The sequence below is a fragment of the Leishmania mexicana genome, chromosome 30 (assembly GCF_000234665.1).
Source record: "Leishmania mexicana MHOM/GT/2001/U1103 complete genome, chromosome 30".
Lineage (NCBI taxonomy): Eukaryota > Euglenozoa > Kinetoplastea > Trypanosomatida > Trypanosomatidae > Leishmania > Leishmania mexicana.
In genome coordinates this window covers 1,302,390-1,314,105 of record NC_018334.1, presented here as the reverse complement: position 1 = coordinate 1,314,105, position 11,716 = coordinate 1,302,390, and the positions used below count along the sequence as shown (strand labels likewise).

Genomic DNA, 11,716 nt, shown 5'->3' with positions numbered 1-11,716 from the left:
TTCCACCCTCAATCAAAACGAAGGTGACTGCCACGCATTAGCGGTTGGCGTTGCACGCTGCGATCGGTTCAGCAGTGTCATGTTCGGCAGACCATAGCCGTCAGTGCCCCCCCTCCCTGCTGCTCGCATTGCGTTGACATGCACTAATAGCCGATTCTTGCACATCGCTGTGCTGCCTCTTGTACCGCCGCTCTCACTCTCTCTCGATCATGCACACTGTGCATGTGTGCATTCACCAACGCCAGCACCTGCTCCGTCTCCTTCAGATGCGGTCACCTCTCCTCGTCGCCCGCGCCAACTCCCCTTCCCCTTCCCCTTCCCCCACTTCTCGCCTTTCGCCTGCTCCCCCGTGTGGACAGAGAGAATCACTGCACGTGCGTAGACGTGAGCTCAGCTACGACCAACGTGACCTCAACGAGGGTCCACTGGTCGACCGCTTTCCATACCCCCTCTCTTCGCGCTTCTCCCTCCTCCATCTTGTCGAATCGTTACCGGGCGGAGCTGAGGCGTCTTCACTTCGTTGCCCTGAGCTCGCTAGCAGCTCGAGGGCCTGGCCTCTCTCTCCCCCTTCGATTGAACGTGGCCTCCTCGCTCCGTCAAGCCCCCCCCCTCCTCGCACCTGTGTTGTTTGCTGTACAGTTGATGCGCCTCTGCTAACTGCTGCTTTTCCTTGTCGAGTACACAAAATACGTGTGTGTGTATGCGTGTCTTTCTTTTATAGCCTCTCTCGCGATTGATTTAGGGGACAAGGGGCGGCGATTGTGCCTGCTCTGTCTGTCTCTGTCTCCTCCTCGAAACACCTCTCCGTTCACCGCCGACCCGCATCGCAACCACGCCTCTTGCGACGGACGCACAATGAAGTTCATCCCGCTGGACAGCTTCAGCGCGCTCAACTCCCTCTTGCAAGGGGTGGAGGCGCAGGGTTGCTGCATCACCATGCGTCTAGAGGCCTACACGTGTCGGCACACAAAAGAGGAGCGGCAGATAGCGAACAACATAGCTTGCTATCAAAACAACGTGCAACTCACGCCACCTATTAGTCCCTTGCCCACTATTGGCGCGTACGCTGGCTTCACTTCGGAGGCGCTGCCACCGCTTGTGCTGGGCGGAAGTGCCGAGAACCTGACCGCGAGTTACAGCCTCGTGAGCCCCGACGAGATTGATGACCGACTGGTGTACTTTGTAGCAGCTCTCAACACGGTATACGAGAGCGACGGCTACGACTTTTCGGTTCTGCGGGAGAACGACTTTGTGCGTTACACAGAGCCGCAGTTCCGCACGGAGGTGTCGAGCACGCTGCAGTCATTGCCGGAACAGTGCCAGCCGGCAGTGCAGCGCTTCTGGCCCACGATCGAGGAGGTAGTGGAGAACGCAGAGAGTGGTTGTGAGTACTACGAGTTTCGATGCCCCTCCTGCGACCCACTCGCCGACACCACCGTCTACGCCCGCCACTACTTTGTGTACAACCGCCGAAAAAAGGTGCTTGTGTTGCTGGTGGAGTACGGCGAGAGCAACCCCTACCGCGGGGACGACGGGCTGCCCCACGCTGGTGACCCAACGTCAGGGTGGGACGCTGAGAGTCCCACGTACGCTAGCACCCCCGACCCAGGCGACGAAGGGGAGGCATACGATGGTGGCAAGAACAGGCAGTTTTACGGGTACTACTAGTGACTCAGTCTGTGGTGGCGAGCGGTGCCGCTGCCCCTCGGGGGTCCACCACGTGGTGTGAAGCGAGGAAGAGGGGGGAGGGGGCGCAAAGTACAGTTCTAGACACGCGTGAAGCGTCCTTGCCGGAGCCCTTTCCCTCGGTGGTCTGCGCGTTGTTGTCTATGTCTTCTGCCTTTTCATCTCTCCGGGCGGGCGGTTGCATACCTGCGCCGGTTGCACCAGCCCCTCCCTCCCTCCCTCTCTATCCCCCTTCCACTATAAACACAGGCCAACAGAGAAGCACACAAGAAGAGCGTCTATCTCATCAACCACATGCAACGGCCACAGAAGGCCGCCGCGCTTTACCCGATTGACGGACCCCCCCCCCATATGCGCGTGTCAGCTGGGTGTGTCGATGTTCGCTGCTTTAGAGGAGTGGACGGGGAGCGCATCCTCTGTCGTACACCCCCCCCAACAGCCAAGCTTGAGTCGCTGCTGTAAAGTGCGCGTGTGCGTCGGCGCGCACATGGTGCACGTGCCTTCTCCGTCAGAGGTGACATCCGCCTGTCAGATCACGTTCGACAGATCCCTAGCATCCGCTCCCGCCTCTTACCTTCCCTCCCCTCTCCCCAATTCGTCTGCAGCGCACTCGTCCCATGTCACTTCCGTAGTTTTCTATCACTCTCTCTCTCTGCGTGAGATCGCTCTCACCACCACCGCAGCTCGCGTCCTCACGCCGGACACCTGCAGGTGTCTGTGTCTGTCTGCTCGGAGGAAAGCATATCTCGCCGCTCCCACACCCCAACTCCCTTCTCCGCATACGATCCCTCTTCTCACCCCGTCGACCCAACGGCAAAGATGCCCGAGAAGTGCATTTTCATCACCTCAGTTCAGGTGGGCCACGTCGTGGGCAGGGGTGGCTCGACGCTCAAAGGCATTCAGGAGCGCACCGGGGCGACTCTGTGTATCGTGGAAGACGGGCCGCAGGTGAAGATTACCGCCGACGACGCTGCCAAGGTGGCCGCCGCGGAGGCGGAGGTGCAGAAAATCGTTGCCAATCAGCGGAACCCCAATTACGAAGGACCGTGCGGCGCGCGTCTGCGCAAGGAGGCGGATGAGCTTGCCCAGAAGCGCTCGAGGCTCTTCGGAGAGGCGACCAAGATGCGGGAGGCCGGTGACCATGAGAGCGCGAACAAATTGGTCGCGATGGCCAAGAAGGCTGGCGAAGACATGAAGGCCCGACACTGCGAGGCAGCCTTGGCGATTGCCAAGCACAACAACGAGGGAAAGGGCAAGGGTGAGAACTACTTCGACATGCACGGCCTGCACGTAGAGGAGGCGATGGAGATGCTGACGGTGCGCATGGCCAAGCTGGAGGAGAAGCCGGTGGGGTCGACGACGGAGCTCGAAGTAATTCCAGGCGCTGGCCACCACTCCGCCCCTGGAGCGCAGAAGTTGAAGCACGCCACGCTAGAGTACCTGCGATTGAAGGGCTACTGGTACGAAGAGGTCAACGCCGGCACGCTCCTGGTGAAGGTGCCCGGCCTCAGCGAGGGCGTCCTCTCGAAGCCGGAGGATGGCGACAAGGCGCCGACTAAGCTCAAGAAGTCTGCAACGGGGGTGGGGAACAAGCCCAAGACTTTGGCCTCAGCGGCGACCAGTAAGACCAAGAGCCAGTCATGCTGCGCGTGCATGTAAGCCTCAGGAAGGTAAGCCAGCATATGCAAGGTGTGTACGACGCTGCGGCCGATGCGTGCACTGGCAGCCTGCTCATGCAGGTGCGTGGGACTGTGGGCCCGCCCTTTGTCTTTCGGTCCGTCGGGTGGATTGCCTACTTGGTCACAACAACCGCCTCGACGAGTGGGGGTCTGTGTGTGCACGTGTGCACTGCAGACGCTTCCTCGTAATTCTGTATGTATGTGCGTATGCGTGTGTGTGCGTGTGTGGTTCTCCTCCCCCCACACCCTCTTTTTCCTTTCTGTTCGCATGCACACGTGCGCATTTCGCCTACTCCTCTCCCTCTCCCACGATGCTCAGCCTTGATCATGTTTGCGTGTGGTTCCGTCCACCCACCTACCCACTCCCCCTCCCACCACCACCCCAACGCCCCACTCCTCCCGCTCCTCTGCCGCGCTCACCTTTGTTTCTTCATTGATGCGAATCATCCTCTTTTTTTTTAGGCTTCTCTCTCGTCTCCACCCCGTGTGTGTGTGGGGGGGGGAGGAGCCGAGCAGCCTTCTCCCCACCCACCCACCCACCCGCGATCCCCTTGCCAGTGCTGAACCGCTTCCGCTGGCGACAGGGCTAGGCACCTGCGACGTAGGGTGAGGTCAGAGCGATGCATCGCTACGGATGTCGGTGGCCATGCTCTGGATGGCGCGTCGTCGGAGAGACCTGCGACGGTGCACACGCTTGCACCGTACATATGACGGACAAGGCGCCAATGTGGCTCGAGCACGTCTCACCCGGCCCTCTCCACCTACAAGGGGTGAGGAGCCTGAGCCGCCCCCGAGGGTGATGCACCAGGTGGCGGACTGCGGAGCGGGGGGTGGGTGGGTGGTGTTTGAGGCAGAGGTCATGCTCTCAGACGACTCCGTTGGCACACTGCGCTGCCACGCGTGTGTCTGCGGCGGCTTCGCCCCATGCGATGAGTCTACAGCAGGCAGGGGGTTGAGTGTTATTGACGTCATGTTCTCCGGAAGAATGAGTGCTTTGTCAAAGTGAAGAAAACCCCATTCGCATCCCCCCTCCCGACCTCCCCATCACCGCTAGGTGTGTACGGCGAGGGTGCCACCGTGAAGGGGGTGGCGGTGAGTCCAAATGGGCTGCACACGGTAGCACGCATACGCGCTCTCGGCTTACCTTACCATGTTGCCAAGAAATGAAGGGAAGACGGTGGCCTCTGCCGCGCGGCAGCCGTTAGGCAGTGACGCGTGCCTCTGGTGTTTGCGTGCATCCTCCCATACGCTTTTGTTCTGCCCCCCCCCCCACCGCCTTGTTTTGCCTTCACACATAGGACTTCGCGTCTTTGCAGGTGGCGTCCGCTTGTCGGTGAGGGGCTTCTGCAGGGAACCTTTTCCGCGTTGCCTGGTCCTTGGTTGTTTGTTTCCGTAGCGTCTTCGTGTCCCCGCCATCCCCGGCTCCTGCTCTACGTGGTTGCATCTCAGATAGGCACCAGCGCTGGCAGGTCTTCTCTCTTCTGTAGAGAAACGCTCAATGCGCCGAAACGACAGCAGCGAGGACGGGGACTCTCTTGGCTGCTGCGGGTTCCTAGTCTCCTGGTTTCCAGGACTGCGCTACCCCACTGCGCGTCAAACGTCTCAAGTCAGGTCAACCTCCTCCAGGTGCAGCTCTGGCTCCATGGATACCAAGGGTGACTCCAACGATGTCACAGACGCGGACGACGAGAGCCTCCTGTCAGAGGAGCTACGGTCTTCGTCAACTGGATCGTGGCGCTCCATGGACGATCTCCAAACCACGGAGAGTGCAGAGAGCGATGCGCCATCGGAGGAGTCGGACCCGCACGAGCGAGTACGACGGGCAACAGAATCGTTCCTCCAGTGGAAAAACAAGGAGTACGTGCCGCTCAGCCTTAACGAAAAACGTGCCATCAAGGAGTACCGCAAGGCGGTTGCACACGAGGAAGGCTCCTATACGAGCACGCGGGCGCAACGGCAGCGGGAGGGGACTTCGAAGCAGCTCATTTTGCGCGAGGACGAGTGGGTCGATCTCGGTTGCCCGAACGAGGGCGGTGGGCCGGTACGGCACCGCAGTAGAAAGATCCGCTTCGTTGCTGCGGTGATAGCCAACAAAGTTGACGTGCATAACGATGGACTCGTCGTGGCGACAGACGCGGGTGAGGAGGTGCCGGAACTGCCTCGTTGCGCCTCGATTCTTCGGAGCTCCTGCGTGGAACATTTGACGGAGGAGCCGCCGGTGTTCGTGGAGGACTTGATTAGCTGCATGCTGGAGGAAGAAGGGCAATCCTACGAGCCTGCACTGTGTCGGGACTTTCATAGGTAGGCTTTTGAAAAACATGTTGCAGGCGCTCTTGTTGCCCTTTGATTCATTTCTTTTTCCGTGGGCTTAGCAACCGTGAAGAGAAGCAGGGTCACGCTCATCGGCACTCTGTGAGTGTCCTCACCACCACCTTCGCTGCCATTCTCTCCATCCCCTTCGCCCTAGTCGTCGCCACCGGTGTTGTGTAGGCCTTGTTGCGTTTCTGTGGCGGGGGGCCGTGGCCTACTGATGTTGTCTGCCCCGTCTCATTCACATTATACTTTCGATTCCCTGTGTGACCTCCGCGTCGAGTGTGATCACACCCGGCGCGTGTCTGGTGACGGTGTGGCGACATGCTGTCTCTCTGTGATGTCATGGACCCCTTACGTTCGCTCATCCTTTTACTTCTACCATAGCCGTCGCCCCTTGTTATTCTTTGCCAACGAGGCCGCGCCTGTACGTGCTTGGTGTTGTCTTCCGATCTTTGCATCTCTTCCTCTCAGCATTCCCATACATATGTATATATCTATATATATAATATATATACATATATGTGCACATGTGCGCCATTTCACCCCCCATCCCCCATCCCGCTACTGTCCTTTCCCGTGTGTGCCGCTTGACTCACCCCCGCCCTTTTTCTATGTGTGTGTGTCCTTGCGGGTGAAGGATAGTGTGCTCCATGTATGTGTCTATCCCCCATCTGCCTGTCTTTTCTCTCTCGATGTTAAGCTATGCATGCTGCAGCGCACTTGTCTGTTGTGTCACCCCTGCGCGAGTGTCGTGCCCCTCGCCTCTCCCTCTCAAACTCGCGCAAGCGTTTTCGTTTCCCTTTTCTTCGTTTTGCGTCTTCGCTCTTCGCCAGCACCCTACCCCCCCCCACCCTCTCCCTCTTCCTCGCTCACCACGCTCATCCCTATGTACAGACAGAGAGCGAGGGGAGAGGGAGGATAGCGTGGGGGAGGGGGTAAACGACGGCGTCTTTGTTTTCCCTTGTATGCAGTTCTTTTAAGCCCGTGAGTACGAACGTGTGCGTGTGTGTTGTAAGAGGGGTAATAGCACACGAGGTGCACCGTTTTGCTGTCTTGTCGTTACACGCATTCTCGCATCCCGACACCGCTCTCTGCGGTGAGCACGACTGACTCCGCTCATATTGCGGATCCATCACCCTAGTCACCGCTTACCTCCTCCCCCTCTCCCTCTCGTGTTTCCCGAAACGTGTCCTTTCATGTGTGCGCTACGTGCGGCTTCTTCGCCCTCCATCAGCGCATCTCCCCCCCCCCTCCCCTCGCTTTTCCCTTCGCCGTCGCTTGATCTTTACCCCCCTTCTTTCTTACTCTTCCTACCCTTCGTTGTGCATCCCATGGGCAATGTGCGCCATGTAGGTGTTAGCGGACGACAGCGACTCTTTCGTGACTCCCTCAGCTCCTCCACCTCCTCCCCCACCCCCTCTGCACACACACACACCCTCGTCGATCACTCTTCCTCTCCCTCCCTCTGTGCACTTAAGACGATGTCGTGCGAGGGTGCATCGTTAGAAGCGGAAGGGGAAAGGGATAGCGTGCACGCAGTTGCGCTGCCTGCGTTGCTGTCATTTTTTCTGGGCGCGTGTTCGTCATTTTTTCGTTATCGCTGCCTCCGCGAGAACCGTCGCGGTTGCCATCTTTACCGTGTAAACTCCTCCTCTCTCTGTGTTTCGTTCTCTCTCGATCACCATCCCTGCCTCCACGCCGTTGCTCCCATACAATGACAGTTTACTCGAGGGCAACGGAGTGAAGCCCGCGGCGTTCTCGCGGGGTTTGAAGATGTGCTCTCTCTCTCGTTCTTCCTTTTCTCGCATTGCTAGCTGTTGTGTTGCGCGCGCGTACGGGCTGTTCGTCTCGCCCTTTGTGTATCCTGATGGCGTTCTCCTCACCTCTGTCGTATTCTCCGCGATCCGTTTTCTTCCGCCAGTCTGTCACCCTGCTCTGCCCTCACCTCTTGTTGTGCGCCACGCACGTCGGTGTGCGTGTATGTGTGTGTGTGTGTGCTGCTCTTTATTCTTGTGTCTTTGGTTTCGTTGTTTCGCTTTCCGCTGCTACTCCCCGATAATGCAGGGCACCCCTGCGCGTGTCATCAGCGCCTAATGTCGACTCTTTGTGTCGAAGTCGAAAGCCTGCAGCCTATCCTCGGGTGCTCGCTGCGGACTTTTGGTGTCAGCGGACAGGTCTGACCTGGCACTGTGCCGCAGAGACTCGCGGCCATGATTACGTTTGAGCCAGCTCACTCCGTATCGTGTTGACCATTCGACAAAGATGCTCATCAGCCGCCTGTCGAAGGCGTGCAGATGCAGGGGAAGGTGGAGTGTGCCCCGTGCCGCCGCGGAGGCGCAGCTCCGTCTCGCCTGTCGCTGCACATGCGGGCAAGCCATCCAGGCACACGCCCCCATGGTATCGGCGGAAGCGTCAGATGATGACAGCGAGCCTCCTCCCTAGACAAGAGAATAGCGCCGTACTGGAGAAGGCCCCGGGATGCAAGAATGCGAGTCCTGTGCGCCGGTGCTGTCCAGCACAGCCGGCATGGCGTCTCGCAGCCGAGCAAGGCGCGAAGAGATCTATACCCGTCACCCCCCCAAGCGCATGTGCGCGGAGCATGCGGCACCTCCCCCATCCGACTGGGTGGGCTGAGGAGGCACAGGTGCCGGGGGCATGACGAGAGCGCCCCGAATGGCAGTATCGAGTTCTCCGGACATTCATGTGGAGAGTCTCCACACTGTATTACGGCATGCCGCTGCTTGAGGCGACTGATGGCGAGGCATGGTACGCAGGCAGGGTGTACAGGGTCTCCAGAGTGCCCCAGCCTGAGGCTGGCCAACCTCCTCTCTGGGCTCATCCGGCGTGCACCTGGACCACCCCCACCCCTGTCACCCGCCCGACAGACGCCACCGGTTCCGCACTCGAGCAGACTGCATGCGTCTGTTTCACCTTTCCTTTCATTTCTTCTCTCTTCTCAGGGAATGCGTGCCTGCGGCTCCTCTGTCGCTGGGCGTTGGTACTGTTTGGCTCCCTACTCCATGGGACGACCTGTCGCTGGGTGGCGATGACTTGCGTAGTCGCTCAAGCCACATGCGTGCGCATGCGCACAGACGTGCGCTGTGCACTGCTGTGTGAATGGTCTCCTCGGGCAGTGAGTGCGCCTGTGGCTCTCCTTGCCGTTCTGCCTGGGGCCCAGTGCATGTCGTCCCGCCTGTCTCCCTCCTCTTGCCCTCTCTTGCGTGTCGTTCAAGTAATGGGGATGAAGGAGCACCGTTGTCACCATTCTCGTGCTATGATTCGCGAACCAATTAACGCAGATGGTCCCCGAGGGGACCTTGCAGCACATCGAACCTTGGTGTGCTGTCGCCAAGACGGCACATCATATTGCGGCCACTCTGCACTCTCTCCAGCCCTCCCTTTCGCGTCCCGACGCGCATATCATGAGAAGTAGCTCGAGTGTGAGGGAAGACAGCTGGCATTCAACGATATGCCAAGAAGTTTCCCTGTCAGGCACTGGGCAAGGCACGACGGTGCCTATCCCCCTCCCCCTCTGGGAGACGGATCTCATGAACAACTTCTCCCCTGCTCTCTCTCTCTCTGGCTCACCTGGCCTCTACGCTGCGCTCACGCGCACTTGGAACGCGGAACACGAAAATGGCGGAGAATACACACGAGAATAAGCACACGCGCGTCTGCCCTTTTCTTCGTTTACCTCTCATTCCTCGCTTTTATCGGCACAGACGCCAACAGCCCCCCGCCCCACCCCGACACACACACACACGGGGAGAGCCTATTTTTCGCCTTGTCTGGTGTCGTATTCGTTGTCCACATCGCCATCCGCCTCGAGATCATCTCACACCCCACCTCACACCTCTCCTGTCCTTCTGTGCGAGCCAACACACACACACACACACACACACACACACACACACACGAGAAGCCCCTGCTTCCTTGCAGACCCTCGAGAGAGCACATCATTCATCAAAATGGGAGGCTGGCTGTCGTCGCTACTGGGGAAGAAGGAGGTGCGTATCCTCATGGTCGGTCTTGATGCCGCCGGTAAGACCACCATTCTGTACAAGCTGAAGCTCGGCGAGGTCGTGACCACCATCCCGACCATCGGGTTCAACGTCGAGACACTCGAGTACAAGAATCTGAAGTTCACCATGTGGGATGTCGGTGGCCAGGACAAGCTTCGCCCGCTGTGGCGCCACTACTATCAGAACACGAATGGCATCATCTTCGTGGTCGATAGCAACGATCGTGATCGTGTGCGCGATGCCAAGGCGGAGTTGGAGAAAATGCTCGTTGAGGACGATCTCCGCGCCGCGACGCTGCTTGTGTTCGCCAACAAGCAGGATCTGCCGAATGCCATGAGCACGACAGAGGTGACAGAGAAGCTTGGCCTACATGCCCTGCGCCAGCGCAACTGGTACATTCAAGGCTGCTGCGGCACCACCGCTCAGGGTCTCTACGAGGGTCTCGACTGGCTTTCTGCCAATATCAAGAAGTCCATGAACTGAGGCAAATGGCCGTGCTCTTTGACCGCCTGCATCACGCACAGGCACGCCCTCCTGTGTGCTGATGTATGATGGGACAGAAATGGCAGTGACGGCATACACGGATGTGTCTCACGCTCGCCCTCTGCTTCCTGCCCCTCCCCCTCCGCCCCCTCCCGAGCACGCATATCCCGCGTACGACTGCGCGCCCGTTGGTCTTTGTCGCTCCAATTGTTTCGCTGGTTCCTCTCCCTTCTTCTTTTCTCGATTTTCGTTTTGGTACTTTCGCTGTGCCGCCCCGCAAGGCGCCGTGTCTTCGGGTGACTGCTTGTGCACGTGCTCAGGCAGCGCACTTCCACGCAGACGCATGGGCCCACACATCCTCACGTTTATGGTGCTGGCTGCCGCCACAGGCTAAGTTGTGTGCGGCATAAACCGAGGCTCTCTGCCCTAGCTTTTCCTTTGTGACTGATGACTAGAGTATGCGCTGATGTGGCAGGGACATGTCTGTGTGCGTGAGTCTTCCGACGCCACCTCCTCACCCATTAGAACGGTGCGCAGGACTGAACGTGGCATGGCGAATCACTTGACCATAAATAAAGCAAGAAATGAACAGGAGGCCCATGGGCAGCCGCACGGCCTCCTCTCTCTCCCCGCACGCACGCTGACGCTCTCCTCCTGCTACGGCCCTCCTCTTCTGTTGTAGTTTCTGGCGCTTTTTTTTTATTGTCTTTCATCTTGCTGGGCATTTGTGCTCGCCTTTGTTGTTGTTGCTCGCTGGCGTGCTCGCCTTCCGCTCGCTCTCGTTAGTGTCGAGCATCCGTATGAGGCGCAGCGAGGACGGCGTTGACAGTCTGTCGTGTCTGCCCCTCCCCCTGTCTGTTTGGTGACGTGGGCGATGCGAACAACAGCAGCCCGCAAGAAGAAAGGGAAATCAGCGAAGGGGGAGGCAAGCGCAGTGCGGAGGCGGCGATTATGCCACGCACGGCGTGCAAGGAAAAAAAGCAAAGACCAAACTGTGAAAGCAGAAGCGGTGGTTGAGAGAGAGGGAGAGAGAGCAAAGACGTGGAGGAGAGTCGGACATGATCCTTCCATGCATAGTGACACACATACGCGCTGGTGCGATGCCCTCACTCTGATGTCGTCCAAGCGCTACCCCGCTTTTGCTCATGTATGAACATGCCTGGTAGACGCGATGGCGTGGCGTAATTGTGTGTGTGTGTATGTGTGGCAACGGCATCCCGCCCTCTCCATCACGCAAGCGTACTTTTCATATCTTTTTTCTGTTCCTTTGTTTGTTGTGCTGTGGTGTGCTGTACTGTGTACTGTTCGGGTGCAGTCTCGGATATATCCGAATATCCGCAGGAATCTGCGCGCGTGCTTGTGTGGGTGTGTGCATCTCTGTCTTTCGCTCACTCTCTCTCTGCAGTTGAGCTGTTAAGTGTAGGAAAAGCCAAGGTCAAACGGGTCGCAGTGGCGGCCCCCCCCCCACCACCACCACTCACCCCCCCCAACCTCTCCACCCCTCGTCAACTCTGTCGGAGATGTGTTTCGGTT

General features: G+C 58.7%; 4 protein-coding genes across 4 annotated transcripts; all 4 read left to right on the top strand.

Annotated features, from left to right (window-relative positions):
- Positions 1-855: 855 nt before the first annotated feature.
- On the top strand, positions 856-1,668 carry LMXM_30_2820 (conserved hypothetical protein; the record flags this gene model as incomplete). The annotated part of the gene is made up of 1 exon (XM_003877751.1): positions 856-1,668. The coding sequence occupies one exon, from the start codon at positions 856-858 to the stop codon at positions 1,666-1,668; it is 813 nt and encodes a 270-aa protein (XP_003877800.1).
- An 837-nt stretch (positions 1,669-2,505) lies between these two features.
- On the top strand, positions 2,506-3,345 carry LMXM_30_2810 (conserved hypothetical protein; the record flags this gene model as incomplete). The annotated part of the gene is made up of 1 exon (XM_003877750.1): positions 2,506-3,345. The coding sequence occupies one exon, from the start codon at positions 2,506-2,508 to the stop codon at positions 3,343-3,345; it is 840 nt and encodes a 279-aa protein (XP_003877799.1).
- A 1,518-nt stretch (positions 3,346-4,863) lies between these two features.
- LMXM_30_2800 (hypothetical protein, unknown function) lies at positions 4,864-5,670 on the top strand (the record flags this gene model as incomplete). The annotated part of the gene is made up of 1 exon (XM_003877749.1): positions 4,864-5,670. One exon carries the CDS (start codon positions 4,864-4,866, stop codon positions 5,668-5,670), a length of 807 nt encoding a protein of 268 aa, XP_003877798.1.
- A 3,976-nt stretch (positions 5,671-9,646) lies between these two features.
- Positions 9,647-10,183, top strand: LMXM_30_2790 (putative ADP-ribosylation factor; the record flags this gene model as incomplete). Its single annotated transcript, XM_003877748.1, has 1 exon — positions 9,647-10,183. The coding sequence occupies one exon, from the start codon at positions 9,647-9,649 to the stop codon at positions 10,181-10,183; it is 537 nt and encodes a 178-aa protein (XP_003877797.1).
- Positions 10,184-11,716: the final 1,533 nt, after the last annotated feature.